We start from the raw sequence: 22,259 nt of genomic DNA, 5'->3' as shown, positions 1-22,259 counted from the left end.
TAATGCTGATCCTGTTTTTATTTAAAAGTAGGCTATTTTGTTCATCATGGATTTTTTGCATTAATTTTGACTGTAAAATAATATTGCATTAAAGTCCTATCTTGATTAATAAATTGTTCACCACCCCCTTAAAATTTAGCCCCCCCAGGTGAATGACTCACTTTGCTTTACCGCAGTCCTAGCCCTGGGGACTAAGCTGTAGTTGGGAAGGAGGTTAGATCTGGGGGTCAGGGGTGTGTGGGGGAGACACCAGAAGGCCTCCTTAGATTCTCCTTAGATGAAGGTCTCTTCAAGTCAAAGGTGGGATAACTTCCATGGGTTGCTCAGGAAGCCCTCAAGCTCAGATTTACAGTCCCCCAGGCAGTCCTTTTCAGACTTTCTCCTCTAGGGTTCCTATTTCAAGGACCTCTTACCCTCATAGGAGGGGGTCATAAACTGAGCAAACACAGACATCACGTTTACCAAAGAACACATGGGTTTTGCGCAAACTCGGCCTTGGGCTGCAGACAATATCGACCTCGTGGTTCAGGACTGTCCAGCCAAAGGGAGGAGATGTGGGGGAGGAAGGGCAAAGGTCTAAAAAAGACCCAGTCTCAGAGCAAATGCCACCCTCTCCTCATCCAGGCCTTCCTCTTCTCCCTGTCCCACTCCAGCAGCCCTTGCCCATTCCAGCTTCCAGGCAGGGCTCCTGGGTGGAGCACTGGGGGTGGGTGAAAGGAAGGCAAGTCAGAGGTCCTGGCAGCCAGCTCTGAGCGTGCCTCTGCCTCCCACACTTGCGTGCTCACAGCTGGTCAGTTTACTGGATGACTAAGCATCGATCTGTCTCATCTTTTGGAGGGATTACAGAGGGAACAGGTAAAGCCTAGGTTTTTATTAGCCATGAGACCTCAAAGATGGTTCTGGAAGGATGGAGGGATGGGGGTACCTAAGAAAGAAGAGGCATAAAGTGTGAGATGGATACAATAGCTCAATTCTGAGGAGACCATGTGAACAGAGAGCAGAGTAGGCAGACTACAGCATAAGCAGGCAGGCTCTGTGTCATCTGGGGTGCCAGTTAGGGCCCTTGTAGGAGATAGAGGACCATTCAGCTGTCTGTTTTTGCCTCATCAAGATAACTTAGTGAAGGAATTATTTATAGAGGTATAGGCAGAGTTAAGGGAACCAGTAAGAGATGTTGAGGCCCCAGGGACTAGCAAGATAGAAAGCCTTTAGGACCCTCTAGTGTTGAAGCAGTTATATCAGAATGTAGGCAGAGCTAGGGCCATGGAAGGGGGTAGCCAGGCCACTAGTGTAGGGACACAGAATAGCCACAGTTACACAGAACCATGGCACCTAGGCAGAGAGGGAACAGGGATAAGAAATGCCCTGACTTCAGCAGGAAGCCAGAGGGCAGGGGAGCTCAGGTGATACAGCTCAGGCGAGTCAGCCCTTAAGGGCATAGAGAAAGGCAGAGAAGGACAAAAAATGGATGAAGGTATGCAAAGAGAGCTTTGGCAGTTCACCTGGACAACTAAGAAGGAAAGGGGCTCACAACAAAGAGGGGGGTAAGTAAGCCTCTATTTTGGGCAGCAGTGATCTAAACTTTGGTGAATCCAAAGGGCCTCTCTGGAGATTCACAAAAATCGGGGGAAGGGGCTGTGTCAACTCATCTTGGAGTGGGGACCATTGAGTAGAAAGGACAGGAAGGCATAGTGGGTTATGGGGTCAATTAAAGGTGAGCTAAGGGTGTCTTTGCCTGGGAACCAGATGGCATTGCTCATGGTTGGAGATGGGTCTGAGTCCCTGGAGTCGGGGTTAAGCATGTGGGGCTAGCGGGATGGACCATGCCCTAGGAAAGAGGGTAGTGGTCAGGAAGATGGCACAGTGACTTGCTTTAGATGAAGGTTTCTTCAAGTCAAAGGTGGGGTAATTTCCATAAGATGCTCAGGAAGAGGGAGTCCACATTCTGGACAGAGCATGAGGTCATTCCCTCCTCTCAAGGAAGTGCACTTCTGTAGGGGCGTGTTTTTCCATGCAACCTTGGGCTGCCCATACCACACATAGACTAACTGCACCCACAGGCCTCTACTACCATGTCAGGTATGTCAGTCTTGACAATGTTGCTGTCCCTGTCATAATAGAGCAGAGACAGGGGGCGCCGGGCTGTGGGTACACAGCATGAGCCCCCTCCAGTGGTGCCTGCAGCTGTGTTGGCCTTGAGAAGATTGAGCACTGCAGTGTGAAAGGAGGCAGCAATACCAGGCATGCCTGCTATGTGTAGTGGGCACTGCCCTATGCAGAAGTTCATGGCGTAGCCCTCAGGCTGGATGATCCAGTCGTGCCAGCCAATCTCACGGAAGTCCACAAAAAACTCTTGTCGACAGCACATCCTGGACCCTCCTTGGCAGTCAATGCCTCGTCGGTGAATCCGGTGTTTGCCCCCAACTCTCACCCGGGCTGCCACAAAAGGCCTATGGGCAGCTCCACCCAGGATGACTGAGCTCTGGGCTACCTGGCCTTCAAGTACCAGCTCCAGGGTCAGGTGCCCCTGGCTGCAAGCAGCTTGAGCTTCAGGCCCCAGGAGGAGTTGATGCCAGCCACTGGCATCCACCTCCAGCAGGTACTGAGTAGCCAAGGTGAGGTTGGTATTATGTGGACCCAGCACAAGGACCCTCATTTTCAAGGTCCAAGTGGTATTGGAAGGGAGCTGCACAAAGAACATGAGACTGGCCTGCTGGACCTCCCTGTCACCAGCAGTTCTATCAGAGGAGAAGTGAAAATCAAGACGAGTCTGGTTGATGGTGGAGAGGCCTGTGGACATAAGAAGCCCCAGTCATTGCGGCCCTCTGAGTGTCAATTCTACCAACTTTTTCTCTATACTCAGCATTCTTGAGTTGTCTATAGCACTTGGCATTTGCTACAGTTTAAACATGTCCTCCAAAGTTCATGTGCTGGAAATTGGACCCCCAATGCAGTGATGTTGGGAAGTGGGGCCTAATGGGAGGTGTTTGGGTCATGGGAACACCACCTTCATGAATGGATTAATGCCCTTATCTTGGGAATGGGTACCTTATAAAAGGATAAGTTTAATTCTCAGCCCCACTCTCTCTTTGCCCTTCTGCCATGGAATAACACAGCAAGAAGGCCCTCACCAGATGCCAGCCCCTTGATCTTGGACTTCCCAGACACCAGAACCATGAGTTAATACATTTCTGCTCATTATAAATGACCTAGTCTGTGGTATTCTGTTATACCAGCACAAAATGGACTAAGACAGCACTGCTGACAATCCTTTCCTTCCTGAAAATCTTTTCTCTCTTGGCTTCCATGACACAACTCTGTTATAATTCTTCCCTGGTTTTCTTTGCTGGCTTTTCTTTCTCTGACCATCCCTTTAATATCAGAGTTTTCCAAGGTCTGTCTTGGACTTTCATTTCCTTCTAGTCTACATTAAGGGAGCTCTTAATTAGACTCATGGTCAAGCAACATAATTTTTTTTTTTTAGACGGAGTCTCATTCTGTCACCTAGGCTGGAGTGCAGTGGCATGATCTTGGCTCACTGCAACCTCTGTCTCCTGGGTTCAAGTGATTCTTCTGCCTCAGTCTCCTGAGTAGCTGGGATTACAGGTGCCTGCCACCACTCCCGGTTAATTTTTGTATTTTTAGTAGAGATGGGGTTTCACCATGTTGGCCAGGCTGGTCTTGAACTCCTGACCTTGTGATCCACTCGCCTTGGTCTCCCAAAGTGCTGGGATTACAGGCATGAGCCACCACGCCCAGCCAAGCAACACAATTTTTATGTTGGTGATTCCCAAATCTGTATGCCCAGACCAGACCATTTTGCATATTTGGACCGGACATATAGATTTGGAAATCACCAAGCTTCAGGCCTAGATTTCTAACTACTTACTTTTGTCACATGAATGTCCTGGCAGCACATTAAAATCAATTTGTCCCAGAGCTGGGTGCAGTAGTGCATGCCTGTAATCCCAGCTACTTGGGAGACTGAGACAACATGCCCAAGACCAACCCGGGCAACATGGCAAGACCCCATCTTATAAATACATATGTGTGTGTGTATGTGTGTATATATATGTATATATGTGTATATATGTGTGCATACATATATACAAACACAAGCACACACACATATAGTTTTGTTCCTGTTGCCCAGGCTGGAGTGCAATGGTGCAATCTCAGCTCACTGCAACCTCCGCCTCTCGGGTTCAAGCAATTCTCCTGCCTCAGCTTCCCAAGTAGCTGCACCCAGCTAATTTTGTATTTTTAGTAGAGACAGGGTTTCTCCATGTTGGTCAGGCTGGTCTCAAACTCCTCACCTCAAGTGATTCACTCCACTCAGCCTCCCAAAGTGCTGGGATTACAGGCGTAAGCCACCGCGCCTGGCCTATATATTTTTTTTAATCAATTTTTTTCAACCTGAAAAATCATTACTTTCCTTCCTGTACACCCCCTTTTCATTCTTGGTGGTGCCACTACCCTCCTTATCACCTGTAAAAACTCTATGATCAGCCGGGCGTGGTGGCTCACGTCTGTAATCCCAGCACTTTGGGAGGCTGAGGCAGGTGGATCACCTTAGGTCAGGAGTTTGAGACAAGCCTGGCCAACATGGTGAAACCCCATCTCTACTAAAAATACAAAAATTAGCCAGGCATGGTGGTGGGTGCCCGTAATCCCAGCTACTTGGGAGGCTGAGGCAGGAGAATCGCTTGAACTCGGTAGGCAGAGGTTGCAATGAGCCAAGACCACACCATTGCACTCCATCCTGAGAGACAGAGTGAGCCTCTGCCTCAAAAAAACAAAACAAAAAAAAAACAAACTATGATTACTTTCTTCACTCCCCATATACCTTGTCTCACCAGAATGGTTCTAATGTCTGTGCATTTCTTTATATCCCTATTACTACTGCCCAATTTCCTCTTATCATCCCTCACCTTCCTTACTGAACATCTTAGTTGGGTTTCTATTCCCTCCACTCTACCGAAATTGCACACGTCAAGATCGCCAATACCTTCCACAAAGCAAATCTATCCATTTGTACTCAGCAAACTTGACCTTTAAGCAGTGTTTGACACGGTTAACCACTCCCTCCTTCCATATTTTCTTCTCTTGGCTTGTATAACACTGGCTCTGGGCTACCTGGCCTTCAAGTACCAACTCTATCTTTTTCTCCTCTATTGACAGCTCCTCTTTGTCGGCCCAACCTTTAAATGTTGGAAGTCAGGCCAGGCGTGGTGGCTCACAACTGTAATCCCAGAACTTTGGGAGACTGAGGTGGATGGATTGCTTGAGTCCAGGAGTTTGAGATCAGTGAGATCAGCCTAGACAACTTGGCAAAACCCTGTCTCTACAAAAATTACAAAATTACCCAGGCGTAGTAGTGTACACCTGTAGTCCCAGCTACTACGGAGGGCTAAGGTGGAAGGATTGCTTGACCCTGGGAGATCAAGGCTATAGTGAGACATCAACGCACCACTGCACTCCAGGCTGGGCAACAAAGTGAGACCCTGTCTCAAATAAATAAATAAATAAATAAATAAATAAATAAATAAATAAATAAAGTCCTAAGCTCCCTTCTCTTCTCTATCTATACCCTCTCCCAGAATGATCATCCATTCCATGGCTTTCAATTCCATCTATATGCTGATGACTTCCAAATATATATCTCTGGTCCTGACCTCTCCCTTAGCCCCAGCCTTGTATGTCCAAGTGCCTATCTGATATTTGACTTGGACATCCAATGATATTTCAATCTCTTCTTTTTTTTAATTAAAAAAATTTTTTTAGGCCGGGTGTGGTGGCTCACGCCTGTAATCCCAGCACTTTGGGAGGCCGAGGCAGGTGGATCAGTTGAGGTCAGTAGTTCGAGACCAGCCTGGCTAATGTGGTGAAACCCTGTCTCTACTAAAATTACAAAAAATCAGCCAGGCATGTTGGCACATGCCTGTAATCCCAGCTACTCGGGAGGCTGAGGCAGGAGAATTGCTTGAACCCAGGAGGCGGAGAGGTTGCAGTGAGCTGACATCGCACCACTGCACTCCACCCTGGGCAACAGAGCGAGACTCTGTCTCAAAAAAAAAAAACACCACAAAAAATTAGCCAGGCATGGTGCGGGCACCTGTAATCCCAGCTACTTGGGAGGCTGAGGCAGGAGAATCACTTGAACCTGGGAGGCAGAGGTTGCAGTGAGCCGAGATTGTACCATTGCACTCTAGCCTGGACGACAGAGCGAGATTCTGTCTCCAAAAAAAAAAAAAGAAAAACAATTTACATGGAGATGGGGGGGTCTCACCATGTTACCCAGACTGGTCTTGAACTCCTGGCCTTAAGTGATCCTCTCACCTTGGCCTCCCAAAGTGCTGAGATCACAGGCATGAGTCAATGTGCCCAGCCTCAATCCTGTACAAGGAAGTCTAAATGTATCCCCCCAGTCCAAACCTGTTCCTTCTCCAAACTTCTCCCCTGTAAACGCATTGCTTAAGGCAAAATCTTGATTGTGTTTATCCTCTACTTTGAAATTATCTGAAAGTTTTATCAACTCTACTTCTAATTCATAATATAATTTCACTTCTCCCCACCTCCTCTACTACACATTAGTCCAACTCACAACCATCTTTTTCTTTAACTATAGCTTTTGTTCACTCAAGTGATTCATTCACTCTTGCCCTCCAAACCATTCTCCAAATATCAGCCAGTGATCTTTTTATAAATCTGATTAGTTTTATCTTCTCAGCTTAAAACACTTCAAATTCTTCCCCTTGCTCTTTGGGTAAAATCTAAACTCCTTGAAATAGAAAACTTGTTTGACACTTAACTACTACACCCTGCCTATACTGGCCTTTTTCTGTTCCTCAAATTCACCAAACATAAAGCTATCTCATAGCCTTTACACTTGCTAGTCTCTTTCCCTGGAACATCTTTCCAAGATCTTTGGATGACTGACTTCTTTTTGGCATTCAGCTCAGATGTCTCCCCCTCAGAGAGGTTTCAGGCTTCCTTCCTAATCTATCTAAAGCAGCCTTCAGCCAGGCGTGGTGGCACATGCCTGTAATCGCAGCACTATGGGAGGTCAAGGTGGCAGGATTGCTTGAGGCCAGGAGTTTGAGACCGACTGGGCAACATAGTGAGACCCTGTCTCTACAATAAGTAAAAAATATATAAATAAATAAAAAATAGCTGGGCATGGAGGAACACACCTGTAATCCCAGCTACTCGGGAGAATCACTTGAGCCCAGGAGGTCAAAGCTGCAATGAGCCAAGATCATGCCACTGCACTCTAGCCTGGGCAACAGAGCGAGACTGTCTCAAAAATGAAATAAACGAATAAAATGTAATAAAATAAAATAAAATAAAAATAGCCTTCAATTCTGCCTCCATCTCTCTAATACATCATCCTGCTTAATTGTTTGTATAGCCATTATCATGCTCCGTAGTCAGTGTGGTTCTTTTTTTTTTTTTTTTTCTGAGACAGAGTCTTGCTCTGTCACCCAGGCTAGATTGCAGTGGTACGATCTTGGCTCACTGCAACCTCTACCTACCCGGTTCAAGCAATTCTCCTGCCTCAGCCTCCTGAGTAGCTGGGATTACAGGCATGCACCACCATGCCCTGCTAATTTTTGTATTTTTAGTAGAGACGGGGTTTTGCCATGTTGGCCAGGCCACTCCTGAACTCCTGACCTTGTGATCCTCCTGCCTCGGCCTCCCAAAGTGCTGGGATTACAGGCATGAGCCACCAAGCCCGGTCCAGTGTGGTTCTTCGTTCATTTGTTTACTACGTATTTCTCCTACCCCTCCTTCTTCCCTGCAGCTAGAATGTAAGCTCCATGAAAACAGCGGTTGTGCCTGTATGGTTCACCATTGTATCCCCAGTACTTGGTATTTAGTAAGCACTCAATAAACACTTGTTGAGACCAGGCGTGGTGGCTCACACCTGTAATCCCTGCACTTTGGGAGGCCGAGATGGGAGGATCACCTGAGGTCATGAGGTCATGAATTTGAGATCAGCCTGGCCAACATGGTGAAACCCCATTTCTACTAAACATACAAAAATTAGCCGAGTGTGGTGGCATGCACCTGTAGTCCCAGCTACTCAGGAGGCTGAGGCAGGAGAATTGCTTGAACTCGGGAGGCAAAGGTTGAGGTGAGCAGAGATCACACCGCTGCACTCCAGCCTGGGTGACAGAGCCAGACTCTGTCTCAAAAACAAACAAACAAATCAACAAAATACTTGTTGAATGGTCTTTCATTTCTTCAATTATTTTAACATCAGGATTCTTTTCCCAAAACATGGATGGATCATAAAATTCATGGTCTCAAAAACTTTATTAGTTAATAAAGTCCTAACTCTTTTAGGAAGCAGTTAAATACCCATTGTAATTTGGCCTTAGCTAATTTTTTTTTTTTTTTTTTTTTTTTTTTAAGTGAGAAGTGTTTTACGAGGCCCGGCACGGTGGCTCATGGCTGTAATCCCAGCACTTTGGGAGGCCGAGGTGGGCGGATCACCTGAGGTCGGGAGTTTGAGACAAGCCTGACCAACATGGAGAAACCCCATCTCTACTAAAAATACAAAATTAGCCGGGCATGCTGGTGCATGGCTGTAATCCCAGCTACTCGGGAGGCTGAGGTAGGAGAATTGCTTGAACCTGGGAGTCGGAGGTTGCGGTGAGCTGAGATCACGCCATTGCACTTCAGCCCGGGCAACAAGAGTGAAACTCTGTCTCAAAAAAAGAAAAAAAATTAGCTAGGCGTGGTGGCACGCCCCTGTAGTCCCAGCTACTCAGGAGGCTGAGGCAGGAGAATCACTTGAACCCAGGAAGTGGAGGTTGCAGTAAGCCGAGGTCGCACCACTGCACTCCAGCATGGCAACAGAGCAAGACTACGTCTCTAAAAAAAAAAAAAAAAAAAAAAAGAGTGCTTTATTATGGGAATGGAACTGATACTCTCATGGACTCAAAAAGGCAGGATATGAAGTTCAACTAGGCTTCATGTAAATTGGAAAGTCAGGAATAAGGTTCTTTTTTTTTTTTTTTTTTTTTTGAGACGGAGTCTCACTCTTGTCGCCTGGGCTGGAGCGCAGTGGCGCAATCTCGGCTCACTGCAATCTCAGCCTCCTGGGTTCAAGCAATTCTCCTGCCTCTGCCTCCCAAGTAGCTGGGATTAGAGGCACCCGCCACCATGCCCAGCTAATTTTCGTATTTTTAGTAGAGACAGGGTTTCCCCATGTTGGCCAGGCTGGTCTTGAACTCCTGACCTTAGGTGATCCGCCCACCTCAGCCTCCCAAAGTGCTGGGATTACAGGTGTGAGCCAATGTGCCCAACAGGAACAAGGCTGCTCTTGACAGCTCTCATAGCCAACAAGATCTCTTTCATCTCACTCTCTAGATAAGTCAGTTCCACTCTTCTCTCTCTGTGGATCTACTACTTCTGCATCCTTGTCAGCTTCCTCAGGTCCCAAAATTGTGGCCCAGGTCCCAAGTCTATAGGACCTTTTGCTCAGCTCCTCCTAAGTTAGCAGATCTTCCAGTGTCCCAATTCCAAAATCCTAAAAGAGTCTGACTGGCCCAACTAATCTTTTTCTTGCTAGGTCACAAAGCACCCTATAGTTAGTACCTTTTAAGTCACTCCAGTTATGGCAGGCAAACACAAGACCAACAGGGGCTGTAGTAGACTATTACACTGTTGGCCCCAAAGGCCAACATCTCCCAATATTCATGGCTTTGTGCTGTCCCTTTCCATATTAATTCTGGGCTTAGCCATGTGACTTGATTTGGGCAGTGAGACATTAGCAACCATCATGTTTATTGAGTACTTACATATTGAGGCATTCCACTCTTGGAAGCCAGCCACAGTGCTTTAAAGGAAGTTGAGCTAGACTACTAAATTATGAGAAGTCATATGGAGACAGACTTTGGAGGATTAGAGACCATCTTATATGTTCCAGTCCCATCTGAGTCCCCAACTGAAGTTGCATGGGAGACCTCAGCTACACCACATGGAGCAGAAGAACTGTCCAGATAAGCACAGTCAAGCCACAAAATCATGAGAGTGGCTGGGGGCAATGGCTCATGCTTGTAATCCCAGCACTTTGGGAGGCTGAGGTGGGTGGATCACTTGAAGTCAGGAGTTCAAGACCAGCCTGTCCAACATGGTGAAACCCTGTCTCTACTAAAAATACAAAAAAAGCCAGGCATGGTGGCGGGCACCTATAATCCCAACTACTCGGGAGGCTGAGGGAAGAGAATCTCTTGAACCCTGGAGATGGAGGTTGCAGTGACCCAAGACTGTGCCACTGCACTCCAGCCTGGGCAACAGAGTGAGACTCCATCTAAAAAAAAAAAGAATCATGAGAAATAATGAATGTGTTGTTTTAAGCCTCTATGTTTTGGGCTGGTTTGTTATATTGATAAGTAACTGAAACAAAAATTAGTATCAGAAGTGGGGTGCTACCATCACAAAAACCTAAAATATGTTGCATTGACTTTGTTTTTTTTTTTTTTTTTTGAGACGGAGTTTTGATCTTATTGCCCAGGCTGGAGTGCAATGACGTGATCTTGGCTGACTGCAACCTCTGCCTCCTGGGTTCAAGCGATTCTCCTGCCTCAGCCTCCCCAGTAGCTGGGATTACAGGCATGTACCACCACACCCGGCTTTTTTTTTTTTTTTTTTTTTTGAGATGGAAGTTCACTCTTGTTGCCCAGGCTGGAGTGCAATGGCACGAACTCGGCTCACTGCAACCTCCACCCCCCGGGTTCAAGCAATTCTCTTGCCTCAGCCTCCCGAGTAGCTGGGATTACAGACATGTGCCACCACACCTGGCTAATTTTTTTGTATTTTTAGTAGAGATGGGTTTCTCCATGTTGGTCAGGCTGATCTCGAACTCCTGACCTCAGGTGATCCACCCACCTTGGCCTCCCAAAGTGCTGGGATTACAGGCGTGAGCCACCGTGCCCCAAATGCCTGGCTATTTTTGTATTTTTAGTAGAGACGGGGTTTTTCCATGTTGGTCAGGCTGGTCTCGAACTCCTGACCTCAGGTGATCCACCTGCCTCAGCCTCCCAAAGTGCTGGGATTACAGGCGTGAGCCACAGCAACTGGCCTTTTTTTTTTTTTTTTTTTAAAAAGAAACATCTTGCTATGTTGACCAGGCTGGTCTCAAACTCCTGGCCTCAAGTGGTCCTCCCACCCTGGCCTCCCAAAGTGTTGGGATTACAGGCATGAGCCACTGTGCTTGGTCAGTTGCACTGGCTTCGGGAATGAGTGGCAGGCAGAAGTTAGAAGGATAGGGAAGAAACTGTTAGTAAAGGAAGGAAGAACAGTGAGGAAATTGCTATTGGAGGCTGAAGAAAGGGGAACTTGTATTGTGTATTGGCTATCACCTGTGGTAACTTAGAAGCCAGGAAAGATATCTAACAAAGTTGTGAATTTAGCTAATGATATTTCCAGGCAGAATGCTGAAAATGCCAATTGGTATATTTTAGTTGCCTAAGATAAGGCATTTTGGGAGAGAGATGAACTAAAAAAGGAACTGTGGCTGGGCGTGGTGGCTAACACCTGTAATTCCAGCACTTTGGGAGGCTGAGGCGGGCAGATCACAAGGTCAAGAGATCGAGACCATCCGGGCTAACATGCTGAAAACCCATCTCTACTAAAAATACAAAAATTAGCTGGGTGTGGTGGTGTGCACCTGTTAGTCCCAGCTACTGAGGAGGCTGAGGCAGGAGAATCGCTTGAACCCGGGAGGCAGAGGTTGCAGTGAGCCAAAATTGCACCACTGCACTCTATCCTGGTGACAGAGCAAGACTCCGTCTCAAAAAAAAAAAAAAAAAAAAAGGCACTGTTCAATTTTCAAACAGAATTCAGAGAAAATATTTCTAAAAGGACTTGCTAAATTAAAAAATAGAACCCCTTACTCTATGTTGCTAATTTTCCAGAAAAAAAACAAAACAAAACAAAACCTTTTTCTTCATGTTGTACATGTAGAGGAAAGAAAAGAAAAATAACAACAAAAATTCTTTTTCATTCTTCCTCTCTGACAAAAGGTTCTTAAAGTAAGAAATTACCTCAGGGCAAAAATCAAATCCAGGGCATTTCCAGTAATACAGGGACTCAGAGTGAAGATCAAAACAAATAAAGGGTCAGCTATAAAACCTTTTGTTAGCTGGTCATGGGAACACATGCCTATAGCCCCAGCTACTCAGGAGGCTGAAGCAGGAGGATCCCTTGAGGCCAGGAGTTTGAGGCTATAATGCAATATTATTGAGGCTGCAAATAGCCACTATACTCCAGCCTGGGCAACATAGCGAGACCATCTCTAAAACACAAACCAAAAAAACGCTTTGTTTGTTAAGATCTAACATTTTTTTTTTGAGATCTAAAATTTAAGACGATGTTCTGTCAACCCTCACAACTAGACAAATGCACTTCTAAACATCTTAAAGGTGTCATCCCATGACACAGACTTGTAGCCTAAAGAAGGGTCTGTCTTGATAGAATGTGGTGCCTTCTGTGTAACTGAGTAGACTACAATTTATTATTTACAGGGTCCACAGAGTTTTAAAGAGAAGTTTAATACTGAGAGCAGCACCAGTTTGGACTAAAAGGGAAAATTCAAAATAAAAAGGGGTCTCTGGGCCCCCAACTCTGGGCAGAAAGTAGGCTGAGAAAACTACTCAGCCACAAACACAGATCATTTCCTATTTAAAAGGAAAGACACCTCAGCAGGTAGAGTGCCAAGGGCTGAGAGGGTGGATTTGGAAGTCCAGGAGAGCAGTGGTGAACAATGGGAAATACCAGGGAGCAGAACCAGGCCCTAACTAACCAAGGGAATTCTGGGTTTGGAGTGGACCTAGATATTTGCCTGGCTGAATATAAGAAGTTTTATGGATCAGTGACTGCTCTGTGTCTCCTATTCTCCCATACCCCATTTTGAACAGGAATATCTATTATGTTTATCCTGTCCCTGTCTCAGCATTGTATGTTAAGTGCGTGGGAGGTAGAGAACTTGTATTTTTAGTACACAGACAGTGGTATGCTGGTAAATGTTTAATAACTGGTCTCCAGGGAAAAAAATCAAAAGCCCTGATTTGTAGTCTTTGTCAATTTCTATAAGACTACAAATTCTCCCACCATGGCTGATTTCAAGCTGCTAATGTGACATCACTGAATGCTGAGTTGGGAGAAGATGTTCACAATCAGCTTTCATAAGTCAGAATAAGCCAGTGCTAGGACACCACTGAAGGCCCCTGCACCTGAAGAAATGTACCAGAGGAGCCTCACCTATATTTGCACCTAATTCAGGTGATGAGATGCTGGACTTCAGCCCGATCCTGATGCCATAAAGGGATGAAAGTTTGATGTGGGTAGCTGGGAGAGGATGATTGTATTTTGCTTGTGGGAGAGATATAAATTGTTAGGGGTCAGAGGGCAGACTTTAGTAGGCTGCTAGATTGGTAGTCCCCAATAAACGCTACCTCATGGCTTTCATGCCTTCGTCTAGTTCCATCTCACAGTGATTGATTCTAGGCTTGGCTACAATGACTTGCTTTGTCAATGGGACATTAGCAAGCACGGTGTATGTAGAAGTTTGAGAATAATTTACACATTGAAATTATCCTCTTGGAATTGGCCACCATTCTCTAAAGAAACTTGGGATAGACCATTGAATGATAAGAGGCTTCATGGAGAGAGGCTGTTACATTCCCTCAAAATTCATATGTTGAAATCCTAACCCCCATGTGATGGTATTAGGAAGTGGAGCCTTTGGGAGGTGATTAAGTAATGAGGGTGGAGCCCTCATTAATAGGATCAGTGCCTTTATAAAAGATTTCCAGAGAGCTGCCTTGTCCCTTTCCTCCATGGGCAGTCACTAAGTCTACTCTCTAGTTCCTGCTCCCTCCCACTTTAACACTCAAAGTACTTTACCTGTATTAGCCCATTTAATTATCTCAACTATCCTCTTATTATCCCCATTTAACAAATGAGAAAACTATTAACCACTAGGTCAAACAGCTAATAAATGGCTGAGCAAGAATCTGAGCCCAGGCTATCTAGCTCCAGTTCAAGCGGGGTCTTGAAACAGGCAGGGGCGGGTGCAGTGGCTCACATCTGTAATCCTAGCACTTTGGGAGGCCGAGGTGAGCAGATCACTTGGGGTCAGGAGTTCGAGACCAGCCTGGCCAACATGGTGAAACCCCCGTCTCTACTAAAAATACAAAAATTAGCTGGGTTTAGTGGCGTTCGCCTGTAGTCCCAGATACTCGGGAGGCTGAGGCAGGAGAATGGCTTGAACCCAGGAGGCGGGGGTTGCAGTGAGCTGAGATTGTGCTACTGCACTCCAGCCTGGGCAACAGAATGAGACTCCATCTCAAACAAACAAACAAACAAAAAATGAGCGAATGAGGGGCCAGAAATGGGAAGGGTCTTCCGGACCTAAGAAAGAGCTTGCAAAGGGCTCAATTGGCATTTTCTTTCTTTCTTTTTTTTTTTTTTTTTTTGAGACGGAGTGTCACTCTGTTCCCCAGGCTGGAATGCAGTGGCACAATCTCGGCTCACTGCAAGCTCCGCCTCCCGGGTCCATGCCATTCTCCTGCCTCAGCCTCCAGAGTAGCTGGGACTACAGGTGCCCGCCACCATGCCCAGCTAATTTTTTTTTGTATTTTTAGTAGAGACGGGGTTTCACCATGTTAGCCAGGATGGTCTCGATCTCCTGACCTTGTGATCTGCGTGACTCGGCCTCCCAAAGTGCTAGGATTACAAGCGTGAGCCACCGCGCCCGGCCTTCAATTTGCACTTTCTAGAGTCCTGGCTTAGAATTCCTGATCTGCTCACTATATACTCCAACTAGTCCCCTGTCTATGGAAGTAACTATCTCTCCTCCTTGTCCTCTTTCATCCATCTTTCTTTAATTAATTAATTTTAGAGATGGGGGTCTCACTCTGTTGCCCAGGCTGGAGGGCAGTGGTGCAAACAGCTCAGTGCAGTCTCAAACTCCTGGGCTCAATGATCCTCCATCTCAGCCTCCCAAATAGCTGGGACTGCAGGTGCACTCCACCGCACCCAGCTATCTTTAGCCCAGGGATGGTGGCTCATGTCTGTAATCTTAGCATTTTGCGAGACCGAGGCGAGTGGATTGCTTGAGCCCAAAAGTTCAAGACCAACCTGGGCAACATGATGAAATCCTGTCTCTATAAAAAAATTTAAGCTGGGCGCAGTGGCTCACGCCTGTAATCCCAGCACTTTGGCAGGGTGAGGCAGGTGGATCATGAGGTCAGGAGATCGAGATCATCCTGGCTAACACGGTGAAACCCTGTCTCTACTAAAAATACATAAAAAGTAGCCAGGCGTGGTGGTAGGCGCCTGTAGTCCCAGCTACTTGGGAGGCTGAGGCAGGAGAATGGCGTGAACCCAGGAGTTGGAGCTTGCAGTGAGCCAAGATCGCACCACTGAACTCCAGCCTGGGCGACAAAGCGAGACTCCATTTCAAAAAATAAAATAAAACAAAATAAAATAAAATAAAATAAAATAAAAAATAAAAAAATTAGCCAGGCATGATGGCGCATACCTGTAGTCCCAGCTACTTGGGAGGCTGAGGTGGGAGGATCACCTGAGCTTGAGCCTGGGAGGTTGAGGCTGCAATGAGCTGTGATCATACCACTGCATTCCAGCCTGGGTGACAGAGGAAGACTGTCTCAAAAAAAAAAGAAAAAGAAAAGGCTGGGCACAGTGGCTCACACTTGTAATCCCAGCACTTTGGGAGGCCGAGGCGGGCAGATCACGAGGTCAGGAGTTCGAGACCAGCGTGGCCAGCATAGTGAAACCCTGTCTGTACTAAAAATACAAAAATTAGCCGGGTATGGTGACACATGCCTGTAGTCCCAGCTACTCGGGAGGCTGAGTTGGGAGAACTGCTTGAACCCAGGAGGCAGAGGTTGCAGTGACCTGAGACCATGCCATTGCACTCCAGCCTGGGTGACAGAGTGAGACTCTGTTTCAAAAAAAAAAAAAAAAAGTTTTTAAAAAAGAGACAGGGTCACCGGGCACAGTGGCTCACGCCTGTAATTCCAGCACTTTGGGAGGCTGAGGCGGGAGGATCACGAGGTCAGGAGTTTGAGATCAGCTTGGCCAACACGGTGAAACCCAGTCTCTACTAAAAATATAAAAATTAGCTGGGTGTGGTGGTGGGCACCTGTAATCCTAGCTACTCAAGAGGCTGGGGCAGGAGAATTGCTTGAACCCAGGAGGTGGAGGTTGCAGTGAGCCGAGATCACGCCACTGCACTCCAGCCTGGGTGACAGAGCAAGACTCCGTCTCAGGAAAAAAAAAAAAAGGGTCTTGCTATGTTGCTCAGGCTGGTCTCAAACTCCTGGCTTCAAGTGATCCTCCTGCCTTCTGAGTAAGTGGGATTACAGGCATGAGCCACTGTGCCCAGCCCCTTTATCCATCTTTCTGAGTCCCATTTTGACCCTGTTCTCTGTGATGTGGGGACCTGAGGTATATATGGGAACATGACATATGGTGAGGTATTGTAGTCCTGGTGTTTTATTTTTTCTTCTTTTACTCAAATGAGGCAACTGGAGGAGAGGGGAAGGGAGGGGCTAGATCCTGGGGCCAGAGAAAGGAGAGACTCCCCACCTCCCAGTTGCTGTGTGCAGACCCAGGAAGTGGATGGGCTCACACCACAGCCTGTGGGTTTGTGGGGCCTGCAGAGAGAGGACCCGGAGGATGGCAGCCAATCTCAAAAGAAGTGAAATTTACCAGCTTTCCAGCTGCCTATTGGTCAGGTCTGAGCTGTCAGAGTGACCCCAGGGGGATGTGGGGGTTGTCGCGACACCTGGGATAAGGAGATTACAGCCTGTGGGAAGCAGGGGTTGGATGGTTTTTGGGGAAGGAGTCAGACGTAAGGCTGGTGAGGAAACTTTTCCTTTCCTTGAGGGGTCAAGTTCTGGAGAAGAGCTACAGATCAGGAACCCACCTGTCTCGGCAAAGCTGATGATTTCACATTCCTGTTCCCTGTTGTCCTCCAGAAGTGCCCCCTGTGGGACCCCGTGGAGGCGCTGCAGTGCAGTCCTCAAAGCAGCTCTGGACACAGGGCGGTTCAGTGTTGGGCGCTGGGTGAGGTGCAGCTTGTCCAAGATGCTTCTCTTGGCCAGATCAAGAAGCAGCTCCCGCTGGCTCTCCAGTTCCAAGGTGGGCCCCCCACATGCTGGACACTGACCGCCAGCTCTGGGAGTGGCCACTGTGGTTGGAGCCAGGAGGAGAAAGGCCAGAAGCAATGAGGTGGTCATTGCTGGGGAAGGCCCTTCTTGAGCAATACAGACACAGGGCTCAGGGTCTCAACAGCTGTGGTCTCAACTCTGTCCTGGCTGCCAGAAGCCCTGGAAGAAGTGTGTGTCCAGCTGGCATGGCTCCTTGTTGCAGGGGACAGAGCAGCAGCCAAACATCTGACTTGAAAATGAAGCCAGTTACAGGTAGAACTTGGCAGAATCTGCCAACACATAGTCAGTGAAAGTACAGAGTGGGGGACGTGAGGAGAGGTTGGTTTGTTTAGGGAAAGACACGTCCCTGGGCCAATGTTGGGAGACAGTTGTTATCCATGTGAGCTGCCAGGCCTGGGGACAAAGGTGAGAGATTAAATTCCTCCTCAGATCTCTACCCTTGCTGGGAATCCTGGGGATGGGGGAAAGGGACAGATCACAGGTTTTGGGAAAGAATGTTAAAGGGAGACTCTCAAACAAGAAGGGGTCATTGGCAAGGCACTTTAGCTCACTGTCATGCGTGAACAATTGAGAGTTGCATTCTTTTTTGCCTGGTGTTTCTCAAAGCCCATCCCCATCCCTCCATCCTCCCTCCCTGGGGTTCTCAATCCAGCCTTATTTGTTAGCCCTGGTTGAGTTTTGCCCAAGAAGTCTCAAAACCACGAAGTCTGAAGGTTAAGGGAAGGGAGAACAGCGTTCTAGCCATGTCTTCGATGCTCTCAGAGGGAACTCTTAAGGTGGGGAAAGGGCTTGAGTTCCAGATTTGCTCACCCTTTGGGGTTTCTTTCTGTCTCGGAAAAGAAGTTTTGAGATTCCACCCCCTTTTTTTTTCTTTTGAGATGGAGTCTCGCTCTGTTGCCCAGGCTGGAGTGCAGTGGCATAATTTTGGCTCACTGCAACCTCCGCCTCCCGGGTTCAAGCAGTTCTCCTGCCTCAGCCTCCTGAGTAGCTGGGATTACAGGTGCGTGCCACTATGCCTGGTTAATTTTTGTATTTTTAGTAGAGACGGGGTTTCACCATGTTGGTCAGGCTGGTCTCGAACTCCTGACCTCGTGATCCGCCTGCCTCGGCCTCCCAACATGCTGGGATTACAGGCGTGAGCCACCGTGCCCAGCCAGGAGTATAGGTTTTAAATCCAGGTATTCTTGGTTGTTGTTCTTCAGTTCTTGCACTTGTCTCAGAAACATTTCAGGCTTTTATTCTGTGTCATGGCACTGAGAAAATAAAACAATTTTAATCTGGGAAATGCAAGTCTTTTAAGATTATCAGGCTCAGAGAGACATTAAAATGAGACAGCAGACCAGGCATGGTGGCTCAAGCCTATAATCCCAGCACTTTAGGAGGCCAAAGCGGGCAAATCATTTGAACTCACGAGTTCAAGACCAGCCTGGGCAACATAGCCAGACCCTATCCATACTAAAATAAAAAATAAATAAATAAAATAAAATTTAAAAAAAGCTGGGAGTGGTAGTGTGTGCCTGCAGTCCCAGCTACTCAGGAGGCTGAGACTGGAGGATCATTTGAGCCCAGGAGGTTGAAGGTGCAGTGAGCTGTAATTGTACTGCTGCACACCTGCCTGGGAAATAGAGTGACAGCCTGTCTCAAAAAAAATAAATAAAAAATAAATAAATAAAATGAGACGGCAATCATGTCCTACTCCCTGCTTTTGAGCTATGTATTCATCTCTTGAAATTGCTTGCTATTGCCACAAGTAACTATAAATTAACGTAACAATGCTGCACTGGACACTATAATCTAGATCCTATAGCTTAACAATGTATAGCCAATCACTAATCAATGTTATTTCTGTAAACCAACAAGAATACCCAACAACTCTGTATCAGTCTACTCCCTGTCTCCTTCTTTTTTGCCCTTAAAAATGTGCTTGTAGGCTGGGCGTGATGGCTCACGTCTGTAATTCCAGCACTTTGGGAGGCCGAAGTGGGCAGTTCACTTGAGGTCAGGAGTTCCAGATCAGCCTGGCCAGCATGTTGATACCCCATCTGTACTAAAAATACCAAAGAAAAATAAAAAAATAAAAATAAGCCGGGCGTGGTGGCACATGCCTGTAGTCCCAGCTACCTGAGAGGCTGAGGCAGGAGAATCACTTGAACCCGGGAGGTGGAGGTTGCAGTGAGCTGAGATCACGCCACTGCACTCCAGCCTGGGCGACAGAGCAAGACTCTGTCTCAAAAAAAAAAAAAAAAAAAAAAAAAATCTGGAACTTTGGTTTAATTATTGTGCCTCAGGTTTCCTCATCTATAAAACAGGTATAATAATAGTACCTATTGTATTGAGGATTTGATACTACAATAGATGTAGAATGCTACACATTGTATATTGTACTTACATACACATAATGCAAATATTAGCTATTATTTCCTAGTGGTCATCACTGCCTGGTCTGGAACTCCTGAGCTCAAACGATCCACCTGCCTTGGCCTCCCAAAGTACTAGGTGTGAGCCACTGCACCCGGCCAAGACAAAAAGTTTAAATCGTGGTGAAAAGTGGCAGGTTAGATCAGTTCAGTTCAGTTGTATTTTTCTTCCCCCGTTGTTCTCCAGAGGGTTGAGAGAATTTGGGGGCAGGAGGCAGTGATGACCAGGAGAGAGGGCTAGGCGAGGTGGCTCACACCTGTAATCCCAGCACTTTGGAAGGCCGAGGCGGGTGGATCACCTGAGGCCAGGAGTTCCAGACTAGCCTGGCCAACATGGCAAAACCCCGTCTCTACTAAAAATACAAAAAAATCGCCGGGCGTGATGGTGCGTGCCTGTAGTCCCAGCTACTCTGGACGCTGAGGCAGGAGAATCGCTTGAACCTGAGAGGTGAAGGCTGCAATGAACCGACATTGCATCACTGCAGTCTAGTTGCCTGGGTGACAAAGCGAGACCCCATCTCAATAAATAAATAAATAAATAAATAAATAAATAAATAAAACAAACAAACAAAAAACGCCAACCAACCTGGAACTTGCTCATCCTTGAAGGAAAGATGAACTTCATGCTTCTATGACTTTGGCGGAATCTCCATTCTTACCTCTCTAGTGAACTATTTATAGTCTCAAGATTAGCTGGAATTTCACCTGTAGTTTCTCTGTAACTTAATCTCTTTTACCTCTAAGAACGAATTGCTGTTCCTTGTGTTTCCATAGCACATTTAAACCTTTCTATTATAGCACTTAAATTGTACTATAATTATTTGACTTTTTTTGCCTACCGCAGTTCCTGTCACAAGGTAAATATTTAATGGTCGAATTCTACAAAAGACTACATTGCTTCTTTGAAGGAGTTTGGTCAGTAAATTATCCACACACACATAATCAATAACTAAATTGATTCTGCCTAGAATGGACAAAACGGGGGAGGTTGGACATTTAAGACGATTTTTGAGAACTGTATCTTAGAGAGGGGATGATGGTAAAAATGTGATCCTAATAGGACAGACTGAGTTCCTCCTAGGTCAGTTTTTTTCATCTTTACGTAAAATGGACATTTACCTGCTGAACTATAGTTATCCATGTATGCAACAAATACCGAGTGTACGTTCTTTTGGTACAGGAGTTACTGCCCTAAGTGAAAGGCTGTTTTGAAAGTGCTCTGTAAATGGAAATTACTTTAGAATGATCACTATTAGTATTATATTGAAATCCAGGGTATTCTATCTGACAGACTTGATGGGTTTAAGGAGGACCGAGGCTCCCAGTGGCTCCGGATTGGTGTCCTGACACAGGTAACGCGGAAGAAGGCGAGCGAGCGAGTGCGAGTGCGCGCGCGCCAGCGGGAGTGCGTGCGGCAGGCAGTGGGCCCCGCAGGGCTGCTGAGGGGCACGCGGGAAGCCAGGAAGCAGGGACGGGCGGATCGCAGGACGGGGTGACGACAACGCCAGACGTAGTGACGTAGCGCGCAGCCGCAGCGGGGGGCGGACTCTGTGCTTTTCTTCCCCTTCTGATTTTCCCCTCCCCCCTTTCTCCCTTTCCGGGTTTGGTTCCCCCCTTTTCTTCCCCTCTCCCCCCTCCTTCCCAAGCCCCTTTCCCCTCCCTCGTCCCAGTCCCCCCTGCTTCCCAGCCCTCGGCCCTGGGGAAGCCCCGGCCGAGAAAAGCCCGCCCCCAGAAGCGCGCCGCCGCCGCCCGTCGGGGCCGAGCCGCAGCCGAGCGGCCGTGGGCCCGGGCGGCGGGCGGAGACGTGGGCGCCCTCCCCGCTACGGCTCGTGCGAGGTGAGGCCACCTCCCGGCCGAGGGGGCGGGCGGCCCGGACGGCCTGTGGGGAGGGGGCGTGGCGGCCGCGCGGCGGGCGCGAGGAGGCCCCGCGGCCTGGGTTCCCTTCGCCCGGCAGCCGGTCCCGGGGACGATGGGTCAGGGTCGGATGGCCCCGGAAGGACTGCGCCAAGTGTGCGCTGCTGGAGAGAAGCTGGGGGCGCGGGGCGGAGGGCGGCGGTGCGGGGGCAGGGGGGTGGCGCCACCTTTGGCCTTTGTCGGGGGACCTAAAAACTGTTGCGCCCTTCTAGTGCTTCGGGGTGGCTAGCTCCGTGTGTTTCTTGGGTGGTGGTTTTCCTTCGAACGTGGAGCATGGAAAAATAGGACAGAGAGGTGTAGAAGAAGTGTTTAAAATCATGCTGGTGTCCAGGTTTCTTACAGGGACGGGGATTTGAGTTGGCACATACAGGGAGATGTTTCTGTAGCTTAAAACTTGGGCCTACACTAAGCTCGTAACTTACTCGAGCCCCTGAAAACGCTTCGATTCGTTTTCCCGTAGAGCTAACATTTTTCAACATTTGTGTCCATTAAGTCTCGGAACTACCAGGAATACTTACTTAGAGTGAATTGTCATTGGATAATGATGAGAAATGACCGAATAACAATCCCAGAACTGCGTTAAAACGGAAGAAAGAAAAGTGGAAAAGTTTGAATTCATATCCCAGTTGGATGAATATCCTTGTACGTAATGTTGTTCAAATAGATAACTAAGATTGAGAAGCCTGAGCCCTGTCTGATATACGTAAGCCACGTGGAG

General features: G+C 47.4%; 2 protein-coding genes across 15 annotated transcripts in view; one reads left to right on the top strand and one right to left on the bottom strand.

Annotated features, from left to right (window-relative positions):
- INHBC (inhibin subunit beta C) lies at window positions 1-21,158 on the bottom strand. Of its 2 annotated transcripts, XM_054445761.2 has the most exons (4): window positions 20,747-21,158; window positions 18,021-18,463; window positions 16,967-17,603; window positions 1-2,790 (listed from the first exon to the last, which is right to left on the bottom strand). In XM_054445761.2, the coding sequence occupies exons 3-4, from the start codon at window positions 17,277-17,279 to the stop codon at window positions 2,045-2,047; spliced, it is 1,059 nt and encodes a 352-aa protein (XP_054301736.1). In that variant the 5' UTR covers window positions 17,280-17,603; window positions 18,021-18,463; window positions 20,747-21,158; the 3' UTR covers window positions 1-2,044. The 2 variants fall into 2 exon arrangements, with proteins under 2 accessions (XP_054301736.1, XP_054301734.1); XM_054445759.2 differs by lacking the exon at window positions 18,021-18,463 and having other exon boundaries at window positions 20,214-21,158.
- Window positions 21,159-21,248: 90 nt separating this feature from the next.
- Window positions 21,249-22,259, top strand: part of R3HDM2 (R3H domain containing 2) — a 178,829-nt gene continuing 177,818 nt past the window's right edge. For 11 of the 13 annotated variants that reach the window (XM_063647050.1, XM_054445742.2, XM_054445756.2 and 8 more), the window contains exon 1: window positions 21,249-21,463. Coding sequence is in view for 2 of the 13 variants with exons in the window: in XM_054445736.2 (XP_054301711.1) it covers window positions 22,172-22,183 (12 nt within the window). In the remaining 11 variants the exon portion in view is untranslated. Of the gene's footprint in view, window positions 21,464-22,023; window positions 22,184-22,259 lie in introns of those variants that run through there. The other 2 variants (XM_054445736.2, XM_063647047.1) reach the window with 2 other exon arrangements.

This window comes from Pongo pygmaeus, chromosome 10 (assembly GCF_028885625.2).
Source record: "Pongo pygmaeus isolate AG05252 chromosome 10, NHGRI_mPonPyg2-v2.0_pri, whole genome shotgun sequence".
Lineage (NCBI taxonomy): Eukaryota > Metazoa > Chordata > Mammalia > Primates > Hominidae > Pongo > Pongo pygmaeus.
Note: the sequence above shows the minus strand (reverse complement) of the source record. Positions and strands in the feature narration are given on the sequence as shown.

What these genes read in the sequence shown, in the direction of transcription:
- INHBC (XM_054445759.2), bottom strand. Translation starts at nt 17,279, where the DNA reads ATGACCACCTCATTGCTTCTGGCCTTTCTCCTCCTGGCTCCAACCACA. An exon ending in CATCAGCTTTGCCGAGACAG is followed by an intron (nt 2,791 to 16,966) that starts GTGGGTTCCTGA and finishes TTATGTCCACAG; the next exon opens with GCCTCTCCACCATCAACCAG.